Raw genomic sequence first — 27,381 nt, forward strand, 5'->3', positions numbered from 1 at the left:
TGCCAGAAAGCCTCCCCGCACATGGATTAATGTTAATTACAGGGTCAGTTCTCCACAATTAGCACCGTTTTGTCAGAGAACAATAAGCCCTTAATATTTCTGCCCTACCCCGCCTTCCAGAGTGAACCTGGACCATTTCACATCTTTACGCAGTCCTGTCACACGGGTCTGCAGGCTTCCACATCCCCGTTGGCGCCTGCATCCGTTTCGTCAACCTCAAGCTGGCAAAGGAGAGCAGGACTTGCTCTGCTCATGTGAAGAATTAGCTGACGCTGGAAAACAGATGGAGAATGTTACATGGGCTTGCATGAGCTTGGCAGTCTGGGCTGCGATGCTACATGCAGTACTGGGGGGAACACAACATGTCCCCGGCCCAAATCTCTGGGGGCAGAACGGTGTATAAAGAACACAAGACCTAAACCTCCCCTGGACAGAAACTGAAGAGATCAGCCCCGTTATCCTGAGAAAGGTGGCAAAGGGGACAACCCAAGAGAAGACCACAAAAGTGGTAATGGTCTAAAGAAGATTGAGATAGGTTTTTCTGAGACATTTCTCCCTGGAGCAAGACGAAGGGACTGTAAGTTAACTTGACAGCAGGCAAATGATGTTCACAAGGAGTAAGAGCCCCTACTCTGACTTACAGAGACTTTGTCTTCACGGTTTTCCATTGGTCTATTGGCCAAACAGATTTCAACAGCAGAACATGTTCAGAAAGAGCTCAAACCCCACCCTCCTTGGGTTTAGTTCTTCTCCACCTGCGAAAGGCCATACTTGGTGGTGATTGCAGCCGATTTCAGCATCCAGTTGCTGAATTTTCAGCTGAGGTGACCGGACAGCTGGGGTTATCCTGTATGCCCACCACACCACTGGATCCTGTAGCCCAGGAGGATGATGGTGCTCTCAGACGTCAGCTTGCTGCCAGAGAGGATACCAGGGGGCTCAAAGATGTGCCACATCAACTGTCTTGATGCAGTAGGTTTTGTTTTCCTTTACAGCAGCATTTGCACTGTAGCAGCAAGCCTGGGAAACATTCCTGCAGCCAGATGGAAATATCAGCATGCCGCTCAATGCTCCCAGCCTCCGTCCCTCTCCCCAGCTGCTGACCTCCTCGGTTCTGCCTGTGCAGCTGTGTAAATGCAGGAAACCCAGCGGCTAATGGATCCGCAGGACCTCGCAGGTGAAACAAACACTTTTTCCTATAGAATTAGACTTGGTAATTAGATTGTGGAAATCACTGTCACAGGATGTTGCTGTGGCCAAGAATTCAGCAATATTCACAAAAGGGATTAGATAATTAAGGTTAATGAGAATATCTAGAGATACAATGGCTAAGTCTAACAAAAGAATTTGGAAAGAATATAAACCTACGAACTTTAGGGCACACATGAACTGCCTTCTCACCGCGAGGGTTTACAAGGGCACTCGCCCTGGCAGCGGGTGAGCTCGTACCTGACGTCCAGGGGCTCTTATCTCCCCCTGGATCTCGAGCACGCCATCACCTCCCAGTCCCTCAGGCCAGCTGTGGACACACCGCCGACCTGCTCTGGGTGTGCTGGAGCCTCTGTGGCTCTGGGGACACCACTGGGCGGCACCTCATGGCCTAAGGGGCAAGACCATGGTGCCACAGCAGGCCTCTAGCAGGGTTCCCCACTGCCGTGGCACCGGCACCCCTGTGCTCCCTGCCTGCATGGCTCAGCACCCTGCCTGCACTCCCGGCAGCAGGGCCCACGGGCAGGGTGCACACTGGGCAGGCAGGGGCAGCTGGGAGAGGGACACGGCGCCGTGCGAGACATGGTCGCCGTGGCAGGGAAGCACAAGGATGAGGCCTGACGAGCAGCCACAGAGGAGACACAGCAAGTCAAGAAACAAACCCCGAGCACGCAGCTGCACGAGTGCTCAAGACGCGCAGGAGCCGCTCGCTGCGGGCACGGGGCTGTTTTGCGGTGCAAATCCCATCCACCCGTCACACCACCCCCAGGAGCAGTGCCGGCAGGACACGAGGGGTGCGATGCGGCGTGCCAGGCTGGCAGCTCCACTGGAATGCCGGGGTGACCTGCCGGCATGCCACAGCCCTGCGTGCCCACAGCAGTCCTTCCCAGACTAATCCCTTCTCTGGATCTTCACCCAGGTGATTACATAGGAAGGATCTTCCCCGCCAAACACAATCATAAATCAAACCTTATCAGAGCTGAACTATAAATCTGTGAAGACTCCGATAATTTCTAGCCATGGGAATAACACCACAAAAGTACTTTTTAAACTAATTACTCAGATTCCGAAGTGCTGCCCTAATGAGCCTTCCTTCTGCCCAGAACTTACTAAGAGAAAAAAAATCTACCTTCAGTGCAGTAATTACTGCTTTCCCCTTCAAACTTCTAACTGGAGATCAATGCTGCATTTTAAGACTCATTGATTTACAATTAGCCTGGCTTTCCTGCTAAAGTGTTTTTAAAGCAGAGTTTACTTTTATTTTATTTTGAAATCTCAAAGATCTGGTTCTTGGATTTTACATCCTCATGAGAGGCGTGCTGGAAACTAAAAGAGGAAGGAAGGCACGCATCTGAACGAAGAAAGGGAAATGGGATTTTTGTTAGGCTGAGACTAGAAGAGAGACTCAAATATTTAAGGGATAAACATGAAAAAAAGACAGAGGGAGAGAATCAAAGCTAAAAGAAAGGAAGAGAAAGGGGAATCAAGGAAATTTAAATGCAAAGAGAAGGAAAAATGAATCGCAGGCTAAGAAAGCAAAGTCACTGTCAGGCGGATCAGAAAGCTCTTACTGCCTCTGCTGTTTATTAGCATCCTTGGGAAAAAAAACGCAGCAGCTTTGTGCATCTTTGCAAAACAAAGCGCTAGTTAAAAATAGTGTGTACAGCAGGGACAGTGCGCTAACACGAGGGTCCTGGCAGCTCTTGCATTTGTACAATCTGTCCCACGAGGAGAGCAGAAGTAAGTGAAGCAATTAAGAATTCCATGCTGATTGCTTCAAACATGTTTTTCTATGCCATAAAGATAATAGCATCATGGATACATCCGCCTCTGCTCTCCTGCCTCTTCCCATCCCAACATCAGCTACTTTGCATCCCTTCCCCTGGACTCCCGGCTCTTGAGGAGCTGGAACACTCTAATGGGCCCACAGGGGCTCGGGGGGGCGTCTCCGTCCTTGGGAGGTATTTCAGACCCCAGTAGAGTCGGTCCTGGCCAGCTGCTGTAGCTGGCCTGGCTCTGAGCCGAGGGTTGGACTAGGTGACCTCCAGAGGTCCCTGCCAACCTCCGCCACTCTGGGAATCTCCAACTGTATCTGGAGCTTCACAGCAGCGCTCGGTTCAGGATAGTTTTTGTGTAATTTCTGCAGGAAATGAGCTACGCTGGACAAGGCACTTCAGCGCTCCTTGTCCCTCCTTTGCCTCCTATTTCTTCCTCCAAAATAAACATTTGGAAGGTCTTCTAGGATTAGCATGAGCAGCGACATGACAGGAGCCAGACTGAAGAGCGGGGAGGCAAAGAAAATTGCCTGCAAGGGTTTACAATTTTGGAGCTGCCATAGCGGTCTAGCCTGCCATTTCATTTGCTGCTCTCATAAATTTTGGTCTTTACTACTGTTGGGTCCCAGGAGTCAGTGGCAGATGATGATCCTAGAGTGATGAAAGCGAAGAAAGAAAATAGGAAAGCCAGTAACATCTCTCCCTTTTTATATTTTATTTTACAGAAAGCTGCTTAGCCCCATTTCAAAGACTAATATGAAAAAAGTGCAATTAAATCCTCGAAAAACTGACAGATCAGCAAAACAAAACCACCCGGAGGAGAGCACGATTGAGCCTCATTAAGAAAGAGTTCAGTCTGTTTTTAAAACCTTTCTTAACACTTAGCTGGGTACCTCTCAGCAGCAACCGCTCCCAATGCGCCTGGCATAATTAGTGTCAGAACGGAAAGGAAAAAATCAACCTAGGAAACAGAAATTAAAACACCAGATTCAAGTGAGAGAAAAAGGTTCAGCTGTAGCGAAACCATCTAAATTCTAACAATAACCCCTCCTCTCGCTCTGCGGCAAAGAGCTACAGTTCCACTCTGTGCATAGACAAATACATGCCAATTAAAGAGAAAAGTGGCTGGGGCAAATTTGTGCTGTAAAATTTCTATCGCTAACCACTCCCAGTCCCCAAACAATATCTGCATGGCAGTCACATCCACCCATGAGGTCAGGCTAATGACAGATGGACAGTAAATTACACTGACCTCGACAGCAATTATAACTATCACAGTTGACAATAAGGAAATTGAGATACAGGGACAAATTCTGTGCACTTTCAGTGGCCGGACCCTTTCGCAGGCTGTGCATGCAGACGCTCCCATACGTACCCTACATGTTAAATTGCCAGCCTATAGCAGGATGCTATACAGCCGAGATCTATTATTTTGCAGTGGGGGTGGGGATGAAACGCATGGGAGACAGAAAAGATGGCAGAGAGATGAAGCCATTTTATTAAATCAGGCAAATTCTAATTTATTCTGGGGAGATGGAGGAGAGAAAATGGATTCACTCTCAGCATGCTCACTCTGTATCGTCTGATCCAATCCCTACCGCCTCGCCGGAGGGGGAGGGGGCCTCGGCGTTCTGCAATTCTCCCACAATCTGAGAAAAAGATTAAAAAATAAGATGACTCTCCTTTCGGGTTTTGCAGCAGCCATGGGGAAAAAGCTATTCCTGGGAACGCAAGGTGCCAAAGCCTGCTGTCAGCCATGCCATGCGGCGTGCATGGGTTTGAGGGGTTTGCTTCTTGGGGATGTTAAAACGGCAGCACAAGGTCCGCGGCTCGCCACAGAGCTCGCACCATGCAAGCAAACGTGTAGACAGAGATTCACGCACAGGAAGAACGTCCTGTGGTGGTCCTGCTCTCTCTACCATTTTTGGCGTACATCACAGCATGCACCCTCAACAGTTAGCAGGATTATCACTATCATTCTTCACCGGGTAAGAGACATTGAAATAAGCGTGTCACATAGGCAGCGCTGCGCAGGTTGGTGGTACCTCAGCTACCTTAGCCTTGGGTGCTAGTCCAGAGCGCCACCCTAGCACCACGGCCGGCCCCGGCCAGACGGCGCACCCGAGCACAGGCACTCTGTGCTTCGTGCTGCAGTGCCAGCGCTGCACAGCCCTCACCAGGAACTGGGGTCCGACACGACTGCGAACCTGGGAGCTAGATCCCTCCACTGCTCCGGCGGGCGCTTCAGGAGCCAGGGGAGGTCACCAGCAGGAATGTGCAGCTGAGCTGGAAGCCACGGGCTTCCGCACCGCTTGTGGCCAAGTGGCTCAGGTTATCTGAAGTGACACACAGAACCTGGGGGCCGTCACGACGTTCACATGCTGGGGGGGCTGGCTGTCGTGACAGCCAGGTGGGGACAGCTCACGCAGAGACATTTCCAAGCGGGGCTGATATCTGAGCTTTGTGTTTTATGGACAAGGGTGACATGCACAGCTGCCCGACATGCAGAACGAAGCCAAACAAACTCCCTGCTCAAGACAAGAAATGACACCAACCCACGGAAAAACACAATGGTCCTTCACTGGTTTTGGAACAGGGACCAAGTGAAAACACAGACGTCTGGTTCGAGTTTAACACCACTAACAACAAGCAACACGGCTCCTGCTGCGGAGAACAGCAATCACTCAGACTTGTGTTCCCCAGCCGTTGCCCCAGAAGGAACAGGTAACTGCAGCACCCTTACTGCACTCGCTCGGGGAGAGGATCATTTGGGATGGACAATGCAGATGCACCCTGGAGAGAGAAAGGTGAGACGGTGTTGTGCAAAGCTCCACAAGCACAAGAATATTTCCCATTTCAGAATTAACCAGAAGGAAACGAGAACAACACATAATTAAATACCAGTGACCAAGTAAGTCCAGCAGAACAAACACGACTTACGGTGAATTAGAAGAATGCTAGAACTAGATGGGGCAGAACGTCCTGGGTCGTCACGAGGCTGTCTTTCCAGGTAGAACTCATTCTAGTTAAGCTTACAATGACTAAATCAACATTTTATACAAAATCCTTCAGAAAACTCCTGCAGGGAACCCTCTCCCCTGAAACCGCCAACACTCATCCGAGTTCAGAACAGAGCAAGTACCGCACTCGCCCATCACACGGTGTCCTGGGGGTGCGCACACGGTCCCAGCACCCGAGTAGCCGCGGGAGCTATGAGGACGCTGCCACTGCAAAAGCAGCCAAGACGCGGCAGGCACAGGGCTCCACCGAGCCCAGGCTCCAAGCCGACAGGCTGAACCCTTCTCCCCGGTGCTGGCAGGGCCCCGTCACTGCTGCAGCCCCGGTCCCGTCACCCTGCCTGCCCGCCTGTCCCTAAGGGCCAGGGCTCGCGGGCAGTCAGGCAGCACGGCAGCGGCGCAGAACTAATCTCTGCACTGGAGTAAATTCCCACCCCGTGCCACCCAAGAGGCCGCGGAGGTGCCACGGGGCAGCCCCAGAGCTTGTCCTGCCGCCCTGGGAAGAGGGAGCGGCCAGGCGGGGAGGGAGAGCACCCGCACCGGGAGAGGGAGAAGTGGGGCCGGCCGGGGGGCTCAGGAGGAAGCAGCTTTGCAGGAGGAAAAGGCCTAAAGCATGGGGAGAGGGGCTGAGCGGCAGCACCTGGAGCACAAATTCCTAACAGAAGAAATTCCTGTTTTGCATCCAACTCCAGCGCGGGCAGTGAAGCTGATTTTATGACTTATTTATTTATTTTGTCTTTGATGAACAGAAGGTTAATATAAGAACAACTCCTTGGCAAACCTTTAAGGGTAATTCAAGCGACACTGATGTGAATCAATGTTCCCTTTGTGAACGCATTACTTGGCAGAAACTGGCTTTTTGTAACCCCCTTAAACCTAGCTGGCAAAACAAAAAGAGAAAAAAAAAACGTCCTTCAAACAAAAGGATGAGGTGAAAATAAAGAGAGAGTCGACTGCACTTTATTCTCTTTCATAGAAGCAAATGGATTTGGTGCTTTTTATACATTAATCAATCAATATCACTGACTGTACATCAGCAGCGCAGCCAAGTTATGAATGACCTTTCTGGCAAAGAGGACACTTTTAATGCTCATAAGACTGCTCATAGCTTAGCAACTTTCCGAATTTATGCCTGCATGATTACCCCTTGGAGGCAGGCGCCCGTTAGCGCTGCACTAGATATGACAAGGTTAGTCCTTGCCAATTTGTGCAGAAGAAAGGAAACTGTTGACTGTGTGCGCGCTTCGTTGGTGCAGTTGGCTGCTGCCTTCCGGACGGCGGGGGACAGGCTCGCCCCACGCCAGGCAGCCACCTGGCCTGCCACACTCCCTCGGACCCGAAGGAGACTCGGCCGGGGTCTGAAGCTGGCTGTGGCCCTGCAGGAGAGAGCTGTCTTGTGCTCTCTCAGCGAAGAGGAAGAGAGCTGAGCCCGAAGCAGCTCTCCCGAGGGCTGAAAGCAGCCGTGGGACCTGGAGAGCATTTCTGCCAGCGCACCGACAGGAGCCCGGAGGCAGCGAGAGGCACACGGGCACGTGCCGGGGCTGGAGGCCAGGCCATGGAGAACATCCTCCTTTCATCACTTTGCTGGCTGTATCGAGCTGGAACTGCTGCTCTGCGCAGAGCCAGGGAAAGCACTGCCTCACACCGTCAGCAACAACAACAGGCTCTTACTCTTTTTTACATTATTTAAAAGAAAACAAAAAAGGATCCACACCTCAGACCGCAACGGGGTCACCGCTTCCCCCGTGAGCTGTGACCCGTGACCCAACTCTAGCAGGAGCGTGGCTGATGTGAGGGTACTGCCACGCACGAGACTTCTATTTCACATTTCTGGTTTTCCCTAGTGCACGTCCCTAGTCAGCTCCCTAAGTTCTCCGGTGAGATCCAAGCTCTCCATCTGGCCCCAGTACCACACTCTTCCTCCTCACTGCAGCTCCCTGACAGCGCACGGGGCTGTCATCCCACCCGCTGCAAGAAATGAAACAGAAACTAACCACCTTGCTCATTTCAGAACTATCCTTGCCTTTTGAAAAGCATTGTGCTCTTCCACTTGATTTTAATCTTGCCGTTCTTTTCTTTTTTTGAGTCTTTCCCTCTGAAACTTGCACCATTTGGAGCAGCCTTCAATCTGATGAGAGCTTAACATGCCTCTTTTTTCGTATTAATTACCTTTTGGGGCTAGAAGTAGATTTTCTTCACTGCCCTAGCTCTCAGTCCTTCCTCTCTAATGGTACCCCGTTTTGGAGGGCTTGATGCTCCATGCCAGTGAGAGGTGCTGCAAAACCCCACTGCTCCTTTCGAACAGCACATCCTTGACATACGGATGTTTCCTGCCTTTTCAGCATTTTCCCATTTCTGCCGTTTTAGGATGATCCTGGTGATTGTGGTGAAACCTCTTTTCCCGCCTTCCCTTTCACCGGTGCTGCTCCCTTGTGGGAAACGGTCTGAAACCGGCACCATTCCTGGCCCTGCAGCCCTGGGCACTGCACCCACGCAGCTCTTCTGCTCCTTGTGCCCGCGGGCCACGGGGTGTCGCACTGCACGCCTCAGCGGCTGGCACAACAGTAGCACAAGCGTAAACAGAAAGCTTAACACCAACCAAAAAACTCCAGGGAGGTGAGTCAGTCACTGCCACAACCTATTCATGCACTGGTGGCTGGGGTTGTCACCAGGAGGTCTGGGCTGGCTGGTCTGGATTGCTTCCACAAGGGCACCCCGCTTCAGGGGGGGAAAGCAAGGGGTCCCCCGCGCTCTCCAGGCGCACGGCTGGAAGGGAGAACGTAGCATGGCGGGGAGGAGGTGCCTGGAGACCCTGGGGAGCTGCTGCCACACTCCTGACCTCGCACACACGTCCTCCCTTGCCATCAATCAGTGGGAAAAGCGAAACCCAGAGTGGAGCCAGCAGCGGCTGCTCGCTCCAAGTGTCTCCAGGATCCGGCACAAGAGCACCTGGCACCCGGCTGCCCGGCAGCCGCCCGCTCCTCCAGCCACCCTCCTGAGTTTAGGCAAAGGCCACCTGGAAGCGATGCCCAGGGGGGTAAAAGGGACCACAGAGTGCTGGCGGGGCACAGACAGCACTGATGCCCTGCACCCAGCCCACAAACACCCACGGGGACCTCTCTGAGCAGGGTGCACCGGGGCTCATGCCGCACTCAGGGGCATGGCAGAGCAGAGCAGCCGGACTCCCTCCCCTGCCAAGTCCCCGCTCTCCCGTGGCTGATGCTGCAGGGGGACACTGCGTGCTGGGGATCCCCCAGCGTCACCCGTGCTCCTGCTGCTACAGGGCATTGTCAGCACCCCTCTGCCCCTACCCAGGAGGCTCTCCATCCTCCCCACGTCACTGCCTTCTCGTGACACTGCTTGAGGCCCTGGAAGAGGGACCGTCGGGTGAAGGGGTAATGGGGGGGGGGCGGGGGCACAACCCGTCTCCCACTCCCCGAATCTCATCAGACCCACCACGGCTGGCGAGGCGCTGGCTCAGGGAAGGAGGCACAGCAGGGGAAGGTCTGCTCACGCCGTATTGCCCACATGCCTGCTTCCCTTCGCTCGGCATCCAGGCTGCGACCTCTAACCCCTTCCAGACTGGAACAAAATAAACTCTGAGCAATCCTCCACACCACACACACACACACGCACGCACAAAAGGGAAGGGAAAAAAAAGAATAGGAGGAGAAAAGTGAGTAGGTGATGTGGAAAGGAGAGGTGGCTGCACAAGTGAAGTGGAACGGACAGGCACTGTGCGCTGCCAGATTGCCTGCCTGCCTGCAAAGGCCAAAATTAATGCCATTGTTTTGCCACAAAGGAGGCAGCAAAGTAGCAGCGGAGGCCAGAGAACAATCCTAAACACCAAGCCCTAATTCACCCTTCGTAACAATAAAAAGGAGGATGGAAAAGGCCAGAACGCTTCAGCTTAATTGGTAACCAAATGAGAGGGCAGTTCCCAGAAAAGGAGAAGCGTCTGCCCTGCATGAATACCAGCAAATCAGAAAAGCAAAGAAAAACGCTCGCAAGTCACGCTCAGTCCATCCCCACTTTCTGCCCCTTTGAGCCTGGTGAGCGATAGCAGGGGCCGTGCAGGGGCCCCGCACACACCATTCCAGAAGAAATCCGAGATTTAAGGGCTCGGGGTCCAAGGCAGGACCAGGGGGGCATTAAGTGCAGATGTACGTGGTGCATCCTGCCAGCTTCGGAAAGGCCAGGACATCCCTGCAGGCAGACCAAAGGAAACCTGCATCTGACACACTGCATGGGAAGGAAACAACACGTTAGGGTATGTGTGGGACAAGACAAAAAAAATTAAACACTGCCAGTTATTTAATGAAGTGGCCACAGATGAATGAAAACGCTGAAAAGGCGTAGGAAGAGGTACCTACACAGAAAAGGGAGAGACGATTAGGGCTGCTTGGTCTGAAAAAAAATAAGGCGGCCTTGACAGGAGCATCCAAATGAAGGTTGGTTCAAGGAAGTTGGACCTGTACGGCTTCTCTCATCCTCCAGTCTCTGGAGGACTCACCATGAACATGGAAAAAATGCAAATTTGAAGCAGATACTGATAATGCTTTCTCACACAGCTCCCAATTAACCTTTGGAACTCACGGCCTCAAGAAATCATTGAGGTCAAAACAAAATATATGGCAAGGGCATCAAGATGTACAACTTAGAAAAGCAAACTGACTATTTGGAAGAAATAGAAACCCTCTTGTTTAAGGGCATGAACTAAATTTTAGTAGGAATAAAGATGAGACCCGTATTTGAAGTAGGTTATTATTTGTTTATGGGTCCCCAAATTTCCTTCTGAAGCGGCCAGAGCAAGACACTGGCATTGGCAGACACATTATGAAACAATCTCAAGTTTTCTGTGGAAAAATAAATGCGTCTGGTACCTCCTTCTTAGGCAGTTCTGAGGACCTTAACGTCACCACCAGAGGATCGACAGGCCTTACAGAAGGGAAACAAAGCAAGTATATTTGAGAAATACAGGCAAATACCGGACCACTATCAAGTGCACAGGAGAGTGTTCTGACGTGCACGTCGAATTACACTTAACAGCAGTGAAAACGCTGGAGTGGGTCAGGCCAGGGGTTACCTCTAGCCCTGTACCAGCTGCTGTAGAACCTTGTTTCACAAATACCCCACTGGTAACGTATATGATCTCATTTTGCCTATGGCTCTTAAAGAAAAACAAAATCAATTTCAGAAACAATGCTCTGTATCTCTTGCAATGAAGTCTATAATCCTAACAAGTGAGCTGCAGGATGAGAATACTTTCCATTTTCATAGGTGGAATGAAACAAACTCCTCTGAACAAAGATCTCCAAGTCTCAAAGCACTTTTTCGTTTAGGTCAGACTCTCTCCTTCAGTCTCGCTAGTTAGATAAAGACCATCAGACACGTCCTCCTGCAGCAGAATGAAGTATGAGAGAATCAGGACAGGGAAAAGACAGAAACAAACAGGAAAAGAACTGATGCTCTGCAGGGATATTCCCCAAAGGGAGGAAAAGTGCAGGATGTTTTCTTCCAGCATTGAGCATGACCCTGTGGACTTGCATCAGCTTTTATAAACAAATGGATCTCTCGTACCAGGCAACGAATCCTACACTGTAACCCAAAATCAGCATCTTCAGTGGCAACAAGCTTCAAATTCACATTCCAAACAGGATGGCACATGAGCATGCTGATGCTACAGGTCTCGGTGTGCAAGCTCTGGAAAAGCTCTCCCATGCTTGCTTTCTCTCTTTGGAACGGCTTTTGCTGACCAGCCGTAAGAGAAGCCTGCACTGGTTGCAACAAGAAGTGGCATGGCTGAGAGTACTCTCCTTGCAGGTTTGGAACTTGGAAGGACAATTTTCTGCCTCTGAAGACCTGAAGGAAAGACCAAGGGAAGGGACTGTGCCTCTCCCTTCCAAGGACTGAAAAGCACATGGCAAACTTCAAGGAATTCAGTTTCACAACCACCTTGAAGAGTAAGCAGATATTCTTCTTGTTCCATGGATGAAACCCTAAATTGAGAAGTAACTTATTTTTATTGATCCATGCCAAAACTGCGAAGTTGTCCAGACTTCTGGAGTTTCAGTCCCATCTTTTAAAATCTCTGAGAACTGCTGAAACAAATTAGCAACATTTTTATAATCTGTAAATCAAAAATGTTTAAAACATCAAGGACAAAGCTAATGTGGGCTTAGTGTCTTTGCTAATCCAAGGCCCAAAGGTTGCTTCTGGACCCTGACTTACGTCCTCCATTGGCTCATTCAGTGACTTTTCCGTTACTATTTACAGTAAACATCTGGACAGAAGTTCTCACTGACACTGAGAAGCGAATGTAACTTTGTCCACCTCAGAAAATGCATAGGCAGGTTCTGCTAAAACTAGTGATGCAACAGCACCACAGGGGGAGGTTATGAAGAGATCTTGTCTTGCAATTTCCTCTCTGATGAAAAGATGGAGCTGGAGACCAGAAATCTGGTGTAAATGTCCCGTGTGAGGAACAGAAACCGTTCCATAAAGGCATCCTTTGCATCCATTCAAACCACGTAGTTTCCTCCTTTGCAGAAAGCGTGGATTTGCTTTCTCTGGGACACGCTGCCACAGCCCAGGACACCTGGTACTGCCTCAACCAGTCTCAGGGAGAGCTCTATGCTTAGATTTGCTCAGAAATCCTTTTAAAAGAACCCTTATATAGAAAAGCGCAACATTTTCAGGAGAAACAGAAAAATACAGAATGACAGCTGCACTGAGGGAGATTCCATCCAGCCTGTGTACGTACCTCTCAAGAAACACAAACCATCCCACAACATCTTTTCCTGTTCTTCTTACACTGCACGGAACTGTAGAAGAAAAATAAACTTGGCATTTCTGCCTAGGAGCATCCTGTCAAACTGGGTCGTATGAGCTATCAATTACAGAGGGAGACCTTCAGAGGCATGTCTGGGTCCCCTTGAGCTGGCAAGCTCTTGCCTACCACCTCCTGACGCTCTGCTAATGCTTCCTCTAGAAAGGGAACTGCAGTCCTTGGCCAGAACCGGTGGCATCACAACACCTCGTTGGTGTCAGTGTCAGAGAGGAATCAACCCTGTTTCTGATCCTGAACAGCAGCACTCACAAACTCGGTCACAAGTCTGGAGAAGACGCCTGGCTTCAAGCACAGCTTTCATTTTTATCCCCCATCACAGAAATCAACCAGGAAGTTTCACTACTGACGACGCGTGCAGATGGGCAGGAAACAGCTGAGCAGAAGGGACGCCTGGAAACTCTGCCATCTCACAGAGGTGCTGCCGTGACACAAAACACGCACGTGGCCAAGGCAAACCCCACCCCAGGGAAGTCGTCTCAGCCTGTGACGCTCCTTAAGGATAAGCCCGTACGATCGAGCAGAGACAAACCAGCAGAGCACCACGCTCCCAAGCCTACCAGTGCTCTTCAGGACTCATTAGTCAAGGCTCGAGGCTGCTCACCAGAGAGATACCAAAATTAAGTGTGTGTGGAGCTGCAGCAAACCCTGAAGTACCATCTGGCAGACTGGGGTCCTGCTTCCATTTCCTACCTCTCCTCCTGGGACAGGCCCAGCACCCTTCTGTGCTGCGGCTGCACAACCGGGCAGGCGGCATAAGGCTGGGAAGGTCTGTCTGCCGGCCATGCCCCGCCGGACAGCGGGGTGCTGCACTGGGGCATGGCCGCACCTCCACGCGAGGAGCAGAGCAAAACCCAGGGAGCACGAGCAGCGCTGGCGGGCCAGGCTGGAGGTTTGGTCTGTTTCACACGGAGTCTGGCGAGGCAGTTGGTTTGAAGCAGAGTTCTTGTTGTGTGTCAGTAATTACCGCCAGGAATCAGCAGCTGCCAAGCCCAGGTGCTGGACCGTGTCACACAGCAGCTCCTCAGCACGGGCCTGAGCATGAAGCCTGGCAGGCAGCTTCCCTCTCACAGCCCCTCCTCACCCTACTCCGCTGTTTACTTATAAACAAGTTAAACATCCTCCTTGCCTTTGAACAAAAGCCTGTGCCCAGTTGAACACGACTGAACTTTTCTTTCTGCCACTGTCCCCACCTAATGTCTCACTGGGCAAATTAGTAGGAAAGAGGGTATCAAGGTATCAGCAATTCACACGGAGCTCTGTGCTGGAGCTCCAGCCCCTTTCAGAACAGGGAAAGAGACTCTGAGCTAATACACCAACAAGAGCATGCACGTGAGGCAAGTCTCTAAACTCATTAGCCTGTTGACACAGAAAAAGGCATGTTCATTTCAGATATATTTAATTTGAAGGCCAGTAGTGTAAAAAGGGAGAAAACAGCAGAGTTCAGCAATGGCTAGAACAGTCAAACCTGTAGGAAAGATACTGGAGACGAGCTGCTACCATGTAGTACTATGGAGATAAACAACATAAATTAGGGTTGGCAGTGGAAGAACAGTTGCTGGAGCATGTGTCCAAGTTTCTGGAAGGTTTCCTTCTCTCCTTACCACCAGAATGTCAAAGCAGGGGGCTCAGTCAGACACAGCACTTGAACAAGTGCAAGGTTTGGACAGAGGGATCACGGTTGTGCTGATAAGACTTTAAACATGAGCTGAATTTGCTGATAATATGAATCCTGTGTCACCCACACTGACTCTAACCCTTCTCCAACGCATCTTGAGACTAGGCTGCAGTATCTACTGCTGTTCAAGCTGCAATGTCCGCAAGGCTTTACTGATTCACCCCAAAAAGGGAGGGTCCTTCAGTCTTGAAGTTAACCTGCAGCACTGCAACAACCACCTTAAAGTCCTCGAGAAAAGAGTTCCCTATTCTAAAACTGGAAGGGAGAGAGGAGAAAAGTGAAACCGGAGAGAAGCAGAAAGTGCAGCCGGCACTGGCAGCAGAGCGTTTGGTGACCAAACTCAGTACCAAGGGCGAGACCGTAGGGACAAGGACGCAACTCTTCTGTCCCAAAGGAAACAACAGCTGCTGGGGCTCAGGAGAGACGCTGTGCTCTGTTTCAGTGTGGCTCTGGGGTTTGTTTTGGTGGAGAGAAAAAACCAGCAGAGTAGGAGACGGACCAGGAGCTGCCTCGTGTTTTACTACAGCATCTGGTGATGTTTTCCCCTTTGCTCTTCTTAAGTGGAAAGGGCTTTAAGATGTAGCCGAACAAGAAAAACATTCTGGAACAAGTCAGCCGTCAGAGCTTCCTCTCTTTCTGCTTAATGAAAGCCATGAGCTCCCAGTGACAAGTGTCTGCTGGAGCTAGATGGGGCGTTTATGAGATTCCTGCCACGTTTCAGTGATATTACAGCGTGCCTTTGGTCTGCCTTCCCCAGCCCAGCTATCTAACCACTTCCTTCCCGCCAGGCGCCTCCCATTAGAGAGTTTCATTAAGCGAATGCTTGGGGGTTTGTGCAGATTTCTGTTACCCCCCTGCTTTACCAGGGGCACATGAAAAAAAGTCACGATAAACTTTAATAAAAACAAAATTAAAATGATTAAACCTTTCATATCCTTTAGAGATTATCTATTCACTGCTGGTTGGTCAAAACAGAGCTAAGGCACAACTGCTTTTTACTTTAAACTCAGAACCAACCCAAAAAAATAAATAACAAAGGAAATCTGGCTCTGCCAGATATTAAAGGGGAACCAACTTTACCCCTGCATTCTGCAAAGCCCGACCTCAACAGTCCCATGGTATCCCATATACACAAAGACAGAAAGACGCTGCTGGGACGGGAATAGCGTTCTCTAAAATTTGGGCAGGCAAAAGGACGCAAGGAGGGAACAGGTACAAATCATGCTACAGAAGACTGCTGGGACAGAGAAGTCCCCTTATGCGTATTCAGAAGTCCCCGAAAGGGACCGACTTTCTTGAAGCATGTGGCTCTCCGCATATCGTCAGACCTTCCGAAGGAGCTAACTGTGTAAAGCAACCCCAGCCCATGGCTGCGAGATGTATGGTTGCTGGATTTTGATAACAATTAAAGCAATATGAAACTAAAGCAGAACCCAAAGTTTCCACCTGCATCTCAGTCCAAGCATGAAGGAGAGAGTTTGCTACCCACCTGGCCTCTGGACATCCTCCAGAGGAGACCCTGCGCAGAAACACTGCGACTCCCATCACGAACTTGCCGGAAAGGTAAAAGGTCCTTAAGCCATTCAATCCACAAAAGAATGAAAAAATTCCAAGGTTCAGCAGAACAACAAAGGGGAACGCAACAAGCTGTCCTCCTGCTTTAAATGAACACACATGACATGAGATCTTGGAAAACAAGATGATAATCCTGCATGTGGGGGTATTTGGTGGGGTTGGCACAGAGATCAGAAATGCTGCAGTAAAGGGGAACTGCAAGTTTAATCAGCTTAACATACATATCGCCAGGAGCTGTTTTCCTCTTTGTTGCTATTTCACGTGTGTTATTGCACCGTGGGTGAATGTTTTCTCAAAACAGGACAATATCTTGTCTTACTCCCTATGTCTGAGGATGAGATGACAGAAATGGATTTCCTCTTTAGACAACAAAGCTGTTGCACACCCCCAGCTGTAGGAAACAGCCCCCGGCACAAAGCTGGGTGCACGCGACCGGGCACCCAACGGCCCTCCTGGCCCCCTCCCCACTACCTGCTGCAGCGCGCACCGAGCACCTCTTTGACGATTCACGTACTGATGACTTGGCTGGATTTACACGCAACGCTTCGGAAACAAAGACTGAGCAGGCTGCTGCCTTCAGGGGGTTACAGATAACATATTGGGAAAAGACAATATTGGGTTGCAGGGAGTAAGAGGGAGGTAAAAAGCCCGAGAGAAGCTAATGAAGCTGGGCAGCATTTGATGTTTGCACACAGGAGCTCAGATTGTCATTTGGGTTGGCAGATTATTAAATGTGTCAATCAAGGACAAGCCTGGAAATGGCAAGGGGAAGCACGTGAAAGGAGGTTAGCTGTTAAACACCAGAGGAAGGAATCTCGTTTTGAGGAGGAGAGGGTGGCTGGCAGCAGCACAAGACCAGACGAGCTTCTCCAGCCATAAGAGGCAGGGGCAATGGGAGGAGATGGTATGCAGAACATCATTTGGAACTCTTGCTTGCACCAGGTGGGAATTTTACACCAAATCCCTCAGCGTGCACCTCACACATTGCTCTTCCCTAGCCTTCTGCAAGGGCGGCATTTTCCAGACAGATAAATCTGTGCATCACCAGCAGAGCCAGAGTTGTGTGCTTCTGGTTGGTAGACGCTGTAGTATACAGTCTCTACACTGTTCTCCTGCAGGCACCGTACAAGTAATCTGCTTCGAGAAGTTTTTAATTGTTGCATGCAATTAAGTCCCATGGAAAAGTGGAGAGAGGCTTACAAAAGCAAACTAATTATTCCTTTCTGAAACCCTCCATTACCTCTATCAGATGTAGGAGAGCAACACGCATGTTTCTGCAGCATTAGCAATGACCACATTTTCTTTAATTGAGACCAAGTGGAGGACATCAGATCTTAATAAATTTGAGTTATTTCAAGCAGGGAGGAATATCATTTGGCATAACCCATTTTCATTTCAAAAGTCTTAAAAGTTCCACTGGAAGTATGGAGCCTGCAATCATGATGAAAAATCCACTCCAAAGGAGCATCTCACATCCCTGTTGTAACAAACTACATTAATAATGACTCCATGCTCGATGGCTGTGAATGAGAAATGCCTTGCATGGCTGCCCGCTCTTCGAGGTGGGAAAACAACAGGATGGTTTCCCTCACAGGAGGTTTCTGTGGAAGATCCCTTTCTCCGCTCTTCGTTTCACTTCATTCTACTGTTGGGCTGATCACAATTCCTAAGTCCAGGGCAGAACCACCAAGGGAAGGAAGGAACTGGAGAGCCTGGGTAGGAGAGAGGGGAATTCGGAGAGTAACGCTTCGGCCGTGGGGAAGAAGATAACGCATTCTGTGGGACTTCCAAGTCACAAATTGAAACCGACAAGTGTGGCTGACATCAAGCCTCCCTTCTGCTAAATAGAAACTTTTTGTTTAAGAGAAAACTTCATACTGCAAACCACATCCTGAGTGTTTAATGAATAAATCTGCTCCCGATCACACGGGAACTTGCTTCCGTTCCCATTTACCATCACCTCTCTCCTGCCGCCGCTGCCTTCGCATCCCTGGTGCAGCTACAAAGCTGCTTTTAGAAAGAGGAACATTAGCAAAGTGTTTCATATGACTCAGAGTGAAAACAGAGGTGCAAGCACCATATGAGCATCCAGCCGTCTGCAAGCACCACAGGCAGAGCCAAGCTGAGTTTGGTAACTACTATTTTTAAACCACATGGGTTTTTCTCATCTGGCAACTGCTCTAGCTATACCTCAGTTCTGTTTACATACTTGGTTTCATTAAAAATTCACATCCTGATTTCAGTCTACGTTTTGCAGCCCTTCAGAAGGTCGAATGCTGAAATACAAGGAAGACATGGATGGACAGTGCACCCGTCTCTGCCCGGGGGGACAGAGAGAGGGGAAAAGCAGGAGCCATGGGGTATCCCCTCCTCCCAGGGAGCTCTGGGATCCAGCAGCTTTTAAGGGGTTACCAGAACAGAGCTTTAGAGTAAAGATATTCCTCTAAATAACTGTAATCAACCTGTCTGGAGCGGGGAGAGTGGCTGGTCCCTCGCTGTTTGCTGGCAGGGCGAGCGGCACGGATGCTCCAGCAAGGCCAGGCAGGGGAAGACGGGCAGGCAGCGATCCTCCCGCTGACACCCGCTCCAGCCCCTTTCCTGCCCAAACAAAGGGGCTTTTGACTGCGCTTGGCCGAGTTTAGCAACGGCTTCCAGGGAGCCTGCCCTCAGTCTTCACACGCGAGGGCCCCAACAATGACTTTGTGTGTTGGAAGAGGATGGCTGCTAAGGATTTGGCAGAGGTTAGTAGGATTGCTGAAACAGCATGTCCACCATAGGGGATCGGTTCTCTGCGGTGCAATGGTGCAGCATCCCTTCCCAGGATGGGATTCCCAATTATTCCCAATAATTCTTCAAAAACTACTCTGGCTGGCTTAGCCTGGTTTTAGGGGAACACTCCCATATCTGCAAGGACAAAGGTTCTCCAGAAGTATATGGTGCTAAGGAAAAAAAATCTAGAGCCGCACTGAATAGAAGATATTCTTTGAATTTATTTTTAGCTTTCCTACAGATTTCCACACTAAGGACACAAAGCTTTGTAAAATAGTCTATAGGATGACTCACAGAGTTGAGAAATGGTCAGCATTTCCCACTAAATATTACATGATTTTTCCACAAGTCATCTTATTCGTCCCAGAGCTTTGTAACGGTCTCCAGTACAACTGTAAAGATCAACAAATTTGACTTTTTTGGGCTCACTTGCCATATACTTTGCTGTTGTTTTTTTCAAAAGCATTCTCAGCAGTTCCACAGATCGTGCCCAGACTGCAGTACTCGAAATACCTTGGAAAAGGAGAAGGAGAAAGGCGCGCACCTTTTCCTCGGTGTGCTCTGCTACCTCCTTGGACAAGACGGGGTGGTCTGAGCCTCAGCTGCTCGTGTGGCAGGGCAGGAACCTCTTCTCCAGCCACAGAGGGACTGCACAGCTTCCTGACACCAGCACAACTCCTTGGCCATGCAAATTTTCCTCTGCATTTACATCTGCTAAAATCTCTGTTTCCCTTCAAAGATGTCAACAAATTCAGGGCTCATACAAGAGGATGATCAAAATGAAGCTCCTGGGCATCGTAAAACTCTAGGTGGTCTCTTGCCTCAGCTCCACCTGACCCTTCCGGATCTAGTTAATCTCCTGCAGAGCCCAAGCATGAAGTGTTTCCACCTGAGGGACTTCTGCTCAGGTCAGGCTTACCGTGAGCATCAGGTCTTCCTCCTGACTTGAGGAGTGTGGCGGACCCTGACCCGAGCAGCTGCACAAAGCAGCAGTCCCGAGCCAGGGACGCCCAGGACTCCGGTGCAGGTGAGGAACGCAGACATCCGATGGAGGCCTGATGGACTTCTGTCCTACAGAGCGGGAAGAGTGAGCAAACCCTCCTCTGCTCCTCCCACAGGAGGACAGCTACGGAAAGGGAGAGCAGACAGAGATGGAAAACGGGAAGAGTCAGGAGAAACAGGTAAGGGAGGAAACAGATTAATTATGGACGGCACTTGCCTAAGGACAAACAGGCTCAGCAGCCGGGGCTGTAACAAATCCACAACCGTGTGGACGGCATGTATAGAGTGATGGGACAGGGTGAGCAGAGGACTGCGTACATCTCTGGGCAACACGCGCTGGAGACAAAGCGGCCATCCCGCTCCGGACCGGCTACTCCGCGCACGGCTGTCCGAGTTACGAAACGGGCTGCTGGACTCTGTGCCTTCTAGAAGGAAACACTTTCAAAGCCAGAACGAAAATTTGGTGCAGGTTGTTTCACTCTTCTTTCTCATTATCTAATGAGTCATAAGTGCATCCATCCCTACATCTTGAGAACGTTTTGTTTTTTATTATGGGTTTGTTTTTTTTTTTTTCTTCTCTAAAGCCCCATCATTAAAAATCAATTAGCTTATGGGTAACGTTATACAGATGCTTCTGCAGCAAGGGGCTGACATCTGCAGTGGCAGCAGCCCAGATACTACAGCAATAGATGTCCAAAAATACCCCACAGAGGAAAATAAGCCCCCACCCTTAAAGCTGTGTTCTTTCTCATCAACACAAAACAGCTGAATGTCCAAGCCTGGGCCCACTTCCCTGTCTCCTGCATAATTAGCACATTTCTCAGAGCAAGCAGAAAAGTTTAATTGTCTTTAATTATCCAGTTTAAGGAGGATTGGGTTTCTTGCCTGATGTCCATATAATTTCCCTGCCAACAACTTGATCATCCCTTTCCTGGAAGTGGCGTGTAGCTTCTAAAGCTCTCTTCCATAAAAGACACAAAAGTTCCAGTGAAGGCTGCGCTGCTGGCACAGGCAGAGACAAAGGTCCTTGTGTCTACAAGGCTGTTGCTCAGGCTGCTGCATGTGTTTTCTGTGGGCTGGGAGGGAATGAGTTGCAACTAATGTGCAATCAAGAACCATCACAATTACAAATGTAAATGAACAGGCAATTGGCACTGACCTTTGTAGATTGTTAGAGGACTAATTAAGGTATGATCAGACGCTCTTTTCCAACAGATTGAGATGCATCTATACAAGCAAATATCTACGCACCGCCCCAGAGACAGCAATGCTTTTTCCTACATGCTTGCACACACCAGCGAGTACCTACACACAGAGAGACACGGCATTTAACCCCGGCACCTGCTCCCTGCCACAGAGCAAATGGGATGGAGTGGGAAGGGGAACAAGGATACACCACTCGCTCGGTCTGCACGGTCCCTCTTAACACAAGGCCACAGTATGAGGCTGAGCTACCTTTCCTTACTGCAACCAGCAGTTTTATGCAAAGCTGGGGATGAGGAGATTGGCACAAACTGGATGAAGTTAGGGAAAGAAAAAAAAGCAATAAAGAATCTTTCAGCATTTCTAGTAAAGCCACAAACTTCTCCAGCAGCAGCAGGAGCAATCGTGGCTGCCATGTGCCAACACCTCACCTTCGGTCATGGCTGGCCCAGGGGTCTCTCCTGGAGGCAGCAGCAGCTGGCTGGACCCCACCGTCCCCTGGAAACTCAGGATCCCTTACAACGCGGTCCCTCGTGCCTGCTCGCTCTTGGTCCCAGCGCACCAGACCGAAGAGCGAGGAGAGGGATGATGTTTCACGCTACCTCTGAGGCAGCCCAGCAGCTGGCCAGCCAGACCAGCACAAGGAGGGAACAGTATTCTGACAGTTCCGCCCTGCCCTGAGCACTTGCAGTTCTACAGGGAGAGAAGACGGGCGCTAGACGAGGTGAAGGGCCTTGTCCTTGCCCATCGCGTTTCGAGCATCTCCCAGCATGGGGACTCCACAACCTCCCCGGGCTGCTGGTCCAGGGCTGGGCCACCCTCCCAGGGAGGAGTTTTGCAGAAGGTAGAAAAGCTGCGAGGACTGAAATGTTTTAACAGTCCTCAGAAAGAGCAGTGATAACAAAAGGGGACTGACTTTGGAAAAAAATGCAAGCTGGTATTGTATTTGTAGGGAAACTGAATTCAAAACAAATACAATTAACTAAAAGGGGAGAGAAAATCACAGCGATGATTACCAGGGAGTAACGGCAGCAGCAAACCAAACCACTGCATTTGTAACGCAGCAAACCAGCAAAACAGTCAGCATCCCTTTTGGCCCCCTGACAGAGACGTGTCACATCAGAAAAACACTTTTGCTCAACGTGTCTGAAACACAGGGAAGGCTTTCTTGTGTTATATGCTATCACCAGAGACTGTCATCAAAAGGCAGAGAGGAAAGTCCACCTTGCTCTCAGAAAAAAAACAATAAAAGCCAAACGGGGATACAACAGAGACACCATCGTATTACGGAGGAGGAAGAAATGCAGAGAGCCAGCTGCAAACCTGCAGTGCAGCCCTGCCACGGTGGAAGCGCGTTTCCCACGCTGGCAGCATCGTGCTGGGAAGACCCTCAGTGAAGCCTCAATGAGCAGAACGAGCTGCTCTCCCGAACGGGTGTAACAGCCAAATACACTGGCAAAGTTCAAAACCAAGAAAAACCAAACACGTCAGAAGAGTGAATTTAAGCCTAGGCACATGTGCATTCCTGCTACACATCGCTGACACCCGAAACTACTGAAAAATAACGGCAGCCAGCTAAATAATAAATAAGAGCAGCATTTTATAACACTGGAAGTTTAAACATCACAGAAAAAAGGGAAGGATCAGCCTGTTCAAGGCAGATCTTTTTATGCATGAAGAAATTACACGGAATAAATCAAAGCCGAGAAACAAGTTATTGTTGTGCACTGCAAGAGGCCAACCCTGCTCGCTGCGAGGAGCAGCCCCGCGTGCCAGGCGATGCCCCCGCCTGCCCCGATGCCCAGGAGCAGAGGTACCAGCACCTCCCAGGGCTGCCCAGCTCCAGCTGGCGGCATCCTGACGCATCCTCCCTCAGGAGATGTCCTCAGCCCCGCTGCCAGCCTGGGACGACTGGGCCACCCCGCTTTATATTCCAGTTGATGTTCTGATGCCGTGGCAGGATCAGAATAAAGGGGAGATGAGAGCATCTGTTCTCCCCCACGGGGATACTGCAGCTTCTCACCCAAATCCGACTGCCGTCGCTGCAGGGATAACCGGGCCTTGTGCCTGCGGCCACCAGCGAGGTGTGCCTGCTGTCTTGCTCAACAATGGACTGGAAGAGTGCTTGAAATTAAATATCTCAGGTCAAAGCGACCTGCAAAACAGATCAGAGGTGTCCCCCCACCGTCGCATTCTAGAGAGTCTTATTTCTGATAAAGAAATATGATAAAGAAATTCTTAGTGTCTTGTTTGCTGTAAGTTTTCGTTGAAGAACCAACAAGCTTAAAGGAAATTATCTCAAGCCATTTGAAAAGGAAAAAAAAAAAAGAAAAAAAATCTCCATTTTTAAATGGAGATTTCCTTTCAGCGACTTGACAAGCCTTTTAGTTAAAAAAAATTACATTTTTTAAAATGGTCAACAAGTCCTTTTCCTTCTCAGCTAGTCACCTTCTGCACTCTCAGTACCTGCAATGTCACAATCCTGGCGGACATACAGGGAAAGATAAGGTTTCTAAAGTAAAAGACAAAGTAAACAAAAATTTCTAAAGTAAGCAAAGGTTTTCAAGATTGTTCTGTGTATCACAAAAGGGCACAGATGGTTTTTCCTCTCTGTTCGTTTTACTTTTAAGAAAACTCACAAACCGTACAACACTGGTCAACATATCCTTTCGAAATCGGAATGTTTTTCTACAGCGGAGCATCGCAGAGAAGCAGAACGGCTGTAAGAGCTGCTGTCCCCTCCAGGATGGTGTGGCAACCACAGCGCGCTTTCACTGTCACCGTGACCTTTGGGAAAGCATATTCCATGCCCTCGACTCCACTGGGCCACCGAGTTCACAGATGGGTCACTTTTTTTCCATGAGACTGAATTTAACTCTTAATGAAAAATCTCCTGTTTTACTTTCTGGGTGTTCTGCAAATATTTCAGATCCTTGTTAGTAACATGCGTAACAGCAATGCAACCCAGGTCACTTCAAGAAACATTTCTAAGACCCACACACAGTCTCTTCCAGCTGGTGTTGCTTTCCTTGCTCAATGCCTTTAAGCTAAGATCACTTTTCTTGTCTCTGTATGCACTAATTGCAGAATGCCAGTTCCTCAGAGCACTTTTCTGTAAGATTTAGCCATTTCTACAGCGGTCATGGAGGAAAATCCTCGTTGAAGCTGAGAGGAGGGTTTTGAAGGCTTTCGCTGGCATCCTCCCAGCTCCAGCACCTTCACATCCCTGACAACATATGCACCAGTCGACTCGGGCAGGCTCTCCTCCTTCTCCCTCTGCAGAGGACTTAATGAGATCTTGCTTTTCCTAACATAAAAAAAACTTCTTAACCCTTCAAATGATCAAACAAAGTACAATTTCTCTTTTGCCCAGCCTAACTGTCCCCTTTAAGGCACATTTTCTCTTGCTAGATTCACAGCTGCAATCCCTCTCCTATTACCTGTCCTTCCTGTATGAGCAAAAGCTCCATCCAAGCCCTTCACTTTATCCTTGTCAAGAGGAGACACAGAAAACAGAAACACTCGTCCCTTCTCCTGCCCACCCCGATCAACCAGCTTCTCCTCCCAATCCAATGTGGCTGCAATACAGGTTTGCACTGGCGCTCAGGACGTCACTTGACACGTGGCAAAATATCTACCAAAAGTACAGTACACTAGTTTGGTGTCCAAATGTTGTCCAATGGACTAGTTTGTCCAAATGTGACGGTATCTTTAGATACTCAACACGATATTCCACTGTTTAAGACACTAACCAGAACCAATACACACACTTCTACATGTCAAACTTGTGTTTAGCCCACTGGAACAGAGGGCACCACTTAGACGAGCAGAACGAAGCACACACATAAGTATTTGGTGCTTCAGAGCCACCACCCACAAGCCTGGTGAAGCAAAGCTATGCTGGATGCTGCAGGTACACAGGGGTCTTGTCCCACCTCCGGGCGGCCGGGAATTCCGTAAAATATTATTGATAAGCGATAAGCATCATCCCCACAGCAGGGAAGAGAAACAAGAAAGTCACCGAGCTTGTCACGAAACTGCACAGAACATCTGATGCTGCTAGTCGAAACCTGTGAGGGAGAGCAGCCAAGAGCCGACCCTGTTCATGCAAGGGAGGCAGCACTCACCGGCCTCAGCTGCGGGACACTTCCGGATGGTGAAGATCTGTCCCAAGTCTTCCTCTTCTTCAGGGAGACCTTTCTGGAGGCGCTGCAGCTTACGTAGGCTTTCACTCCGCTGGTGTTTCATGGAGCGCACGTGCTGGATAAGGTTCAGCTTGGCCTTGGTGGAGTAGTTACAGAGGACACAGTGGTAATAGCAGCTTTCACCCTCAACCCCGCTCTCGTGATGCTGAAGGTGCTGTGAAGAACAAAGTAGAGAGAGGTGAATTTCCTGCATTATCTCCAGTCTCCCTGGGTTAGTCCACTGTAAATTGCTCAAAGCCACCCGGGAATTAAGTAAGAAACCACATTTTGACAAAGGCGCAGTAAGATCAAGCCTGTTTACTCTCAAGATACCGTGCGCTCTCGTGCTTAGAAGCAAGAAAAAACATAACACGCTGAAACCAACACAGAAGAAAAAATCAAGATAGGCAAGATCATCTCCTTCAGTGAAAAAAACCTGATCCAACATTAACAACTATTCACGACCTACGCATGGCTAATTCTTTCATATTTAAAGCTTATCCTGGGAGGGGATCCAACTTCATGTCAAACAGATAAAATTAAATTTGATAAATTCGCATTGAAAACTAAGAAGAATAAAACTAAAACAATCCTAGAACACAATGAACCCATTAGATCAAGAGGTCCTGGAAACAGCATATGGAAGCAGAGCCCAGAGCGTGTGCCATCCTATCCATCATCCAGTGCTCCGTTCCCTGGCATCTAGGTTTTACTCCCTTGGATCTGAAGAAAGCAGCAGCCTGGCCTGGAAGACAGCCGTGACAGCGATGGAGAATGAAAAGCCAATGGTGAGCATGCAGCTGGGTACCACTGCGAGAGGTTAGCACTTGGAAAAAAAAATAATCTTGCCACCCTCTGAAGTTGTGCTATCGCAGCCAATATAGCTAATTTGAGAGTATTATACCTTGATTATTTGACAAAATCTATCAATTGTCTGGCACAGAGGTTCATGTCGCTACGGAAATGAGTAGCCATTTTACGTCACAGATCCCAAGGATGCAGCAATTAGTTCTTAAAACCAGAGGGAAGAATTCGCTCTCTCCGTTCAGTTTGGGCAGTGTCAGGGCTGAGAGTTCCCAGTTCCCGCAGTAAGGGCTTATCACAAGTTGAGGAAAAACGGATACCAAAGTCAAATGACACAAAAGACTCCTCCGCGAAGGCCAGTTGGTGTTTCCACCACACACCTACGTTTCAGCTAAGCAATAATCCCTCCTACCATCCAACCCCAAGGCCTTTTTGTCTTCTGAGTCCTCTCATGGAACTCTTTCCCTGCCACGCGTTTCACCCAAGACACCTAAGTAAGGTGATTTGGACGTGATCTCAAGGTTTGCCAATCAAAAATATTGCCTACGTGCAGCCAGGACCTTCTGGTAAAAATTCTGACGAGTATTGTCTCAGTTACAGCTAAGATAAGATTAAAGTCACATATTACCCAGCGCTGCGTGCTTAGCTAACACGGAGGAAGGAGAGCCCTCTGAGTCTAGGAATGATTAAAAATAGGATAGGAGCTGATGCTGAGGCTTCTGATTGGAAGGGCGAGGGAAGAGAATAAATGTATTCTAGATCTGGCTAATTAGACTACCCTCTTTTGGGATCACGATGTATTTAATTAAATTCACTGTAATATTTGAAGAATCCACCAGGGCACTAATCCCACTGGTGCCCTCAAAAGATTTTTTGCTGTTTTCCCTCATAAGAACTTCTTCTCCCTCTCATTTCTATTGTTTGCATGCATTACCCTCTTCCTGAGCTAGAAAAAGAGAAACGGCTTAAGACATAAAAAGCTCAGGTTAGCGAGCCAGTCGCGAGAGCCGCAGGACCAGCGCTCATGGCCCAGCTTAACCAGCCTTGCTCTGCCCTGCTCAGATCCAAACTCTGCAATAAAACCTCCCTGACGCCCCATCTCGCTGAAGGCTGGGGGTCTCGCTCCAGGAGATGCATGGCAAGCCCCGTCTCCCGTCTGTCGAGAGGCGCGTCGGGGAAGCCCCCGTCCTACAAACCCCACATTCGAGCTCAGAAAGTGCCAACGGGCTCAGCAGCAGCTTCTGCGAGAAGGCAGAGGAAACCCCCAGTGAGCAATTAAGAGAAAAATCTGGTCACAGGTTCAAGGAAATATTAAGGA

At 49.5% G+C, this 27,381-nt stretch overlaps 1 protein-coding gene across 4 annotated transcripts in view; it reads right to left on the minus strand.

Moving 5' to 3' along the window:
• ZFHX3 (zinc finger homeobox 3) overlaps positions 1 to 27,381 on the minus strand; it is a 512,235-nt gene that overhangs the window by 54,131 nt on the left and 430,723 nt on the right. For all 4 annotated transcript variants that reach the window (XM_074582606.1, XM_074582603.1, XM_074582604.1 and 1 more), the window contains one exon: positions 25,203 to 25,434. In XM_074582606.1, the coding sequence (XP_074438707.1) occupies positions 25,203 to 25,434 (232 nt within the window). The remainder of the gene's footprint in view (positions 1 to 25,202; positions 25,435 to 27,381) is intronic.

This window comes from Larus michahellis, chromosome 4 (genome assembly GCF_964199755.1).
Source record: "Larus michahellis chromosome 4, bLarMic1.1, whole genome shotgun sequence".
NCBI classification, from domain to species: Eukaryota; Metazoa; Chordata; class Aves; order Charadriiformes; family Laridae; genus Larus; species Larus michahellis.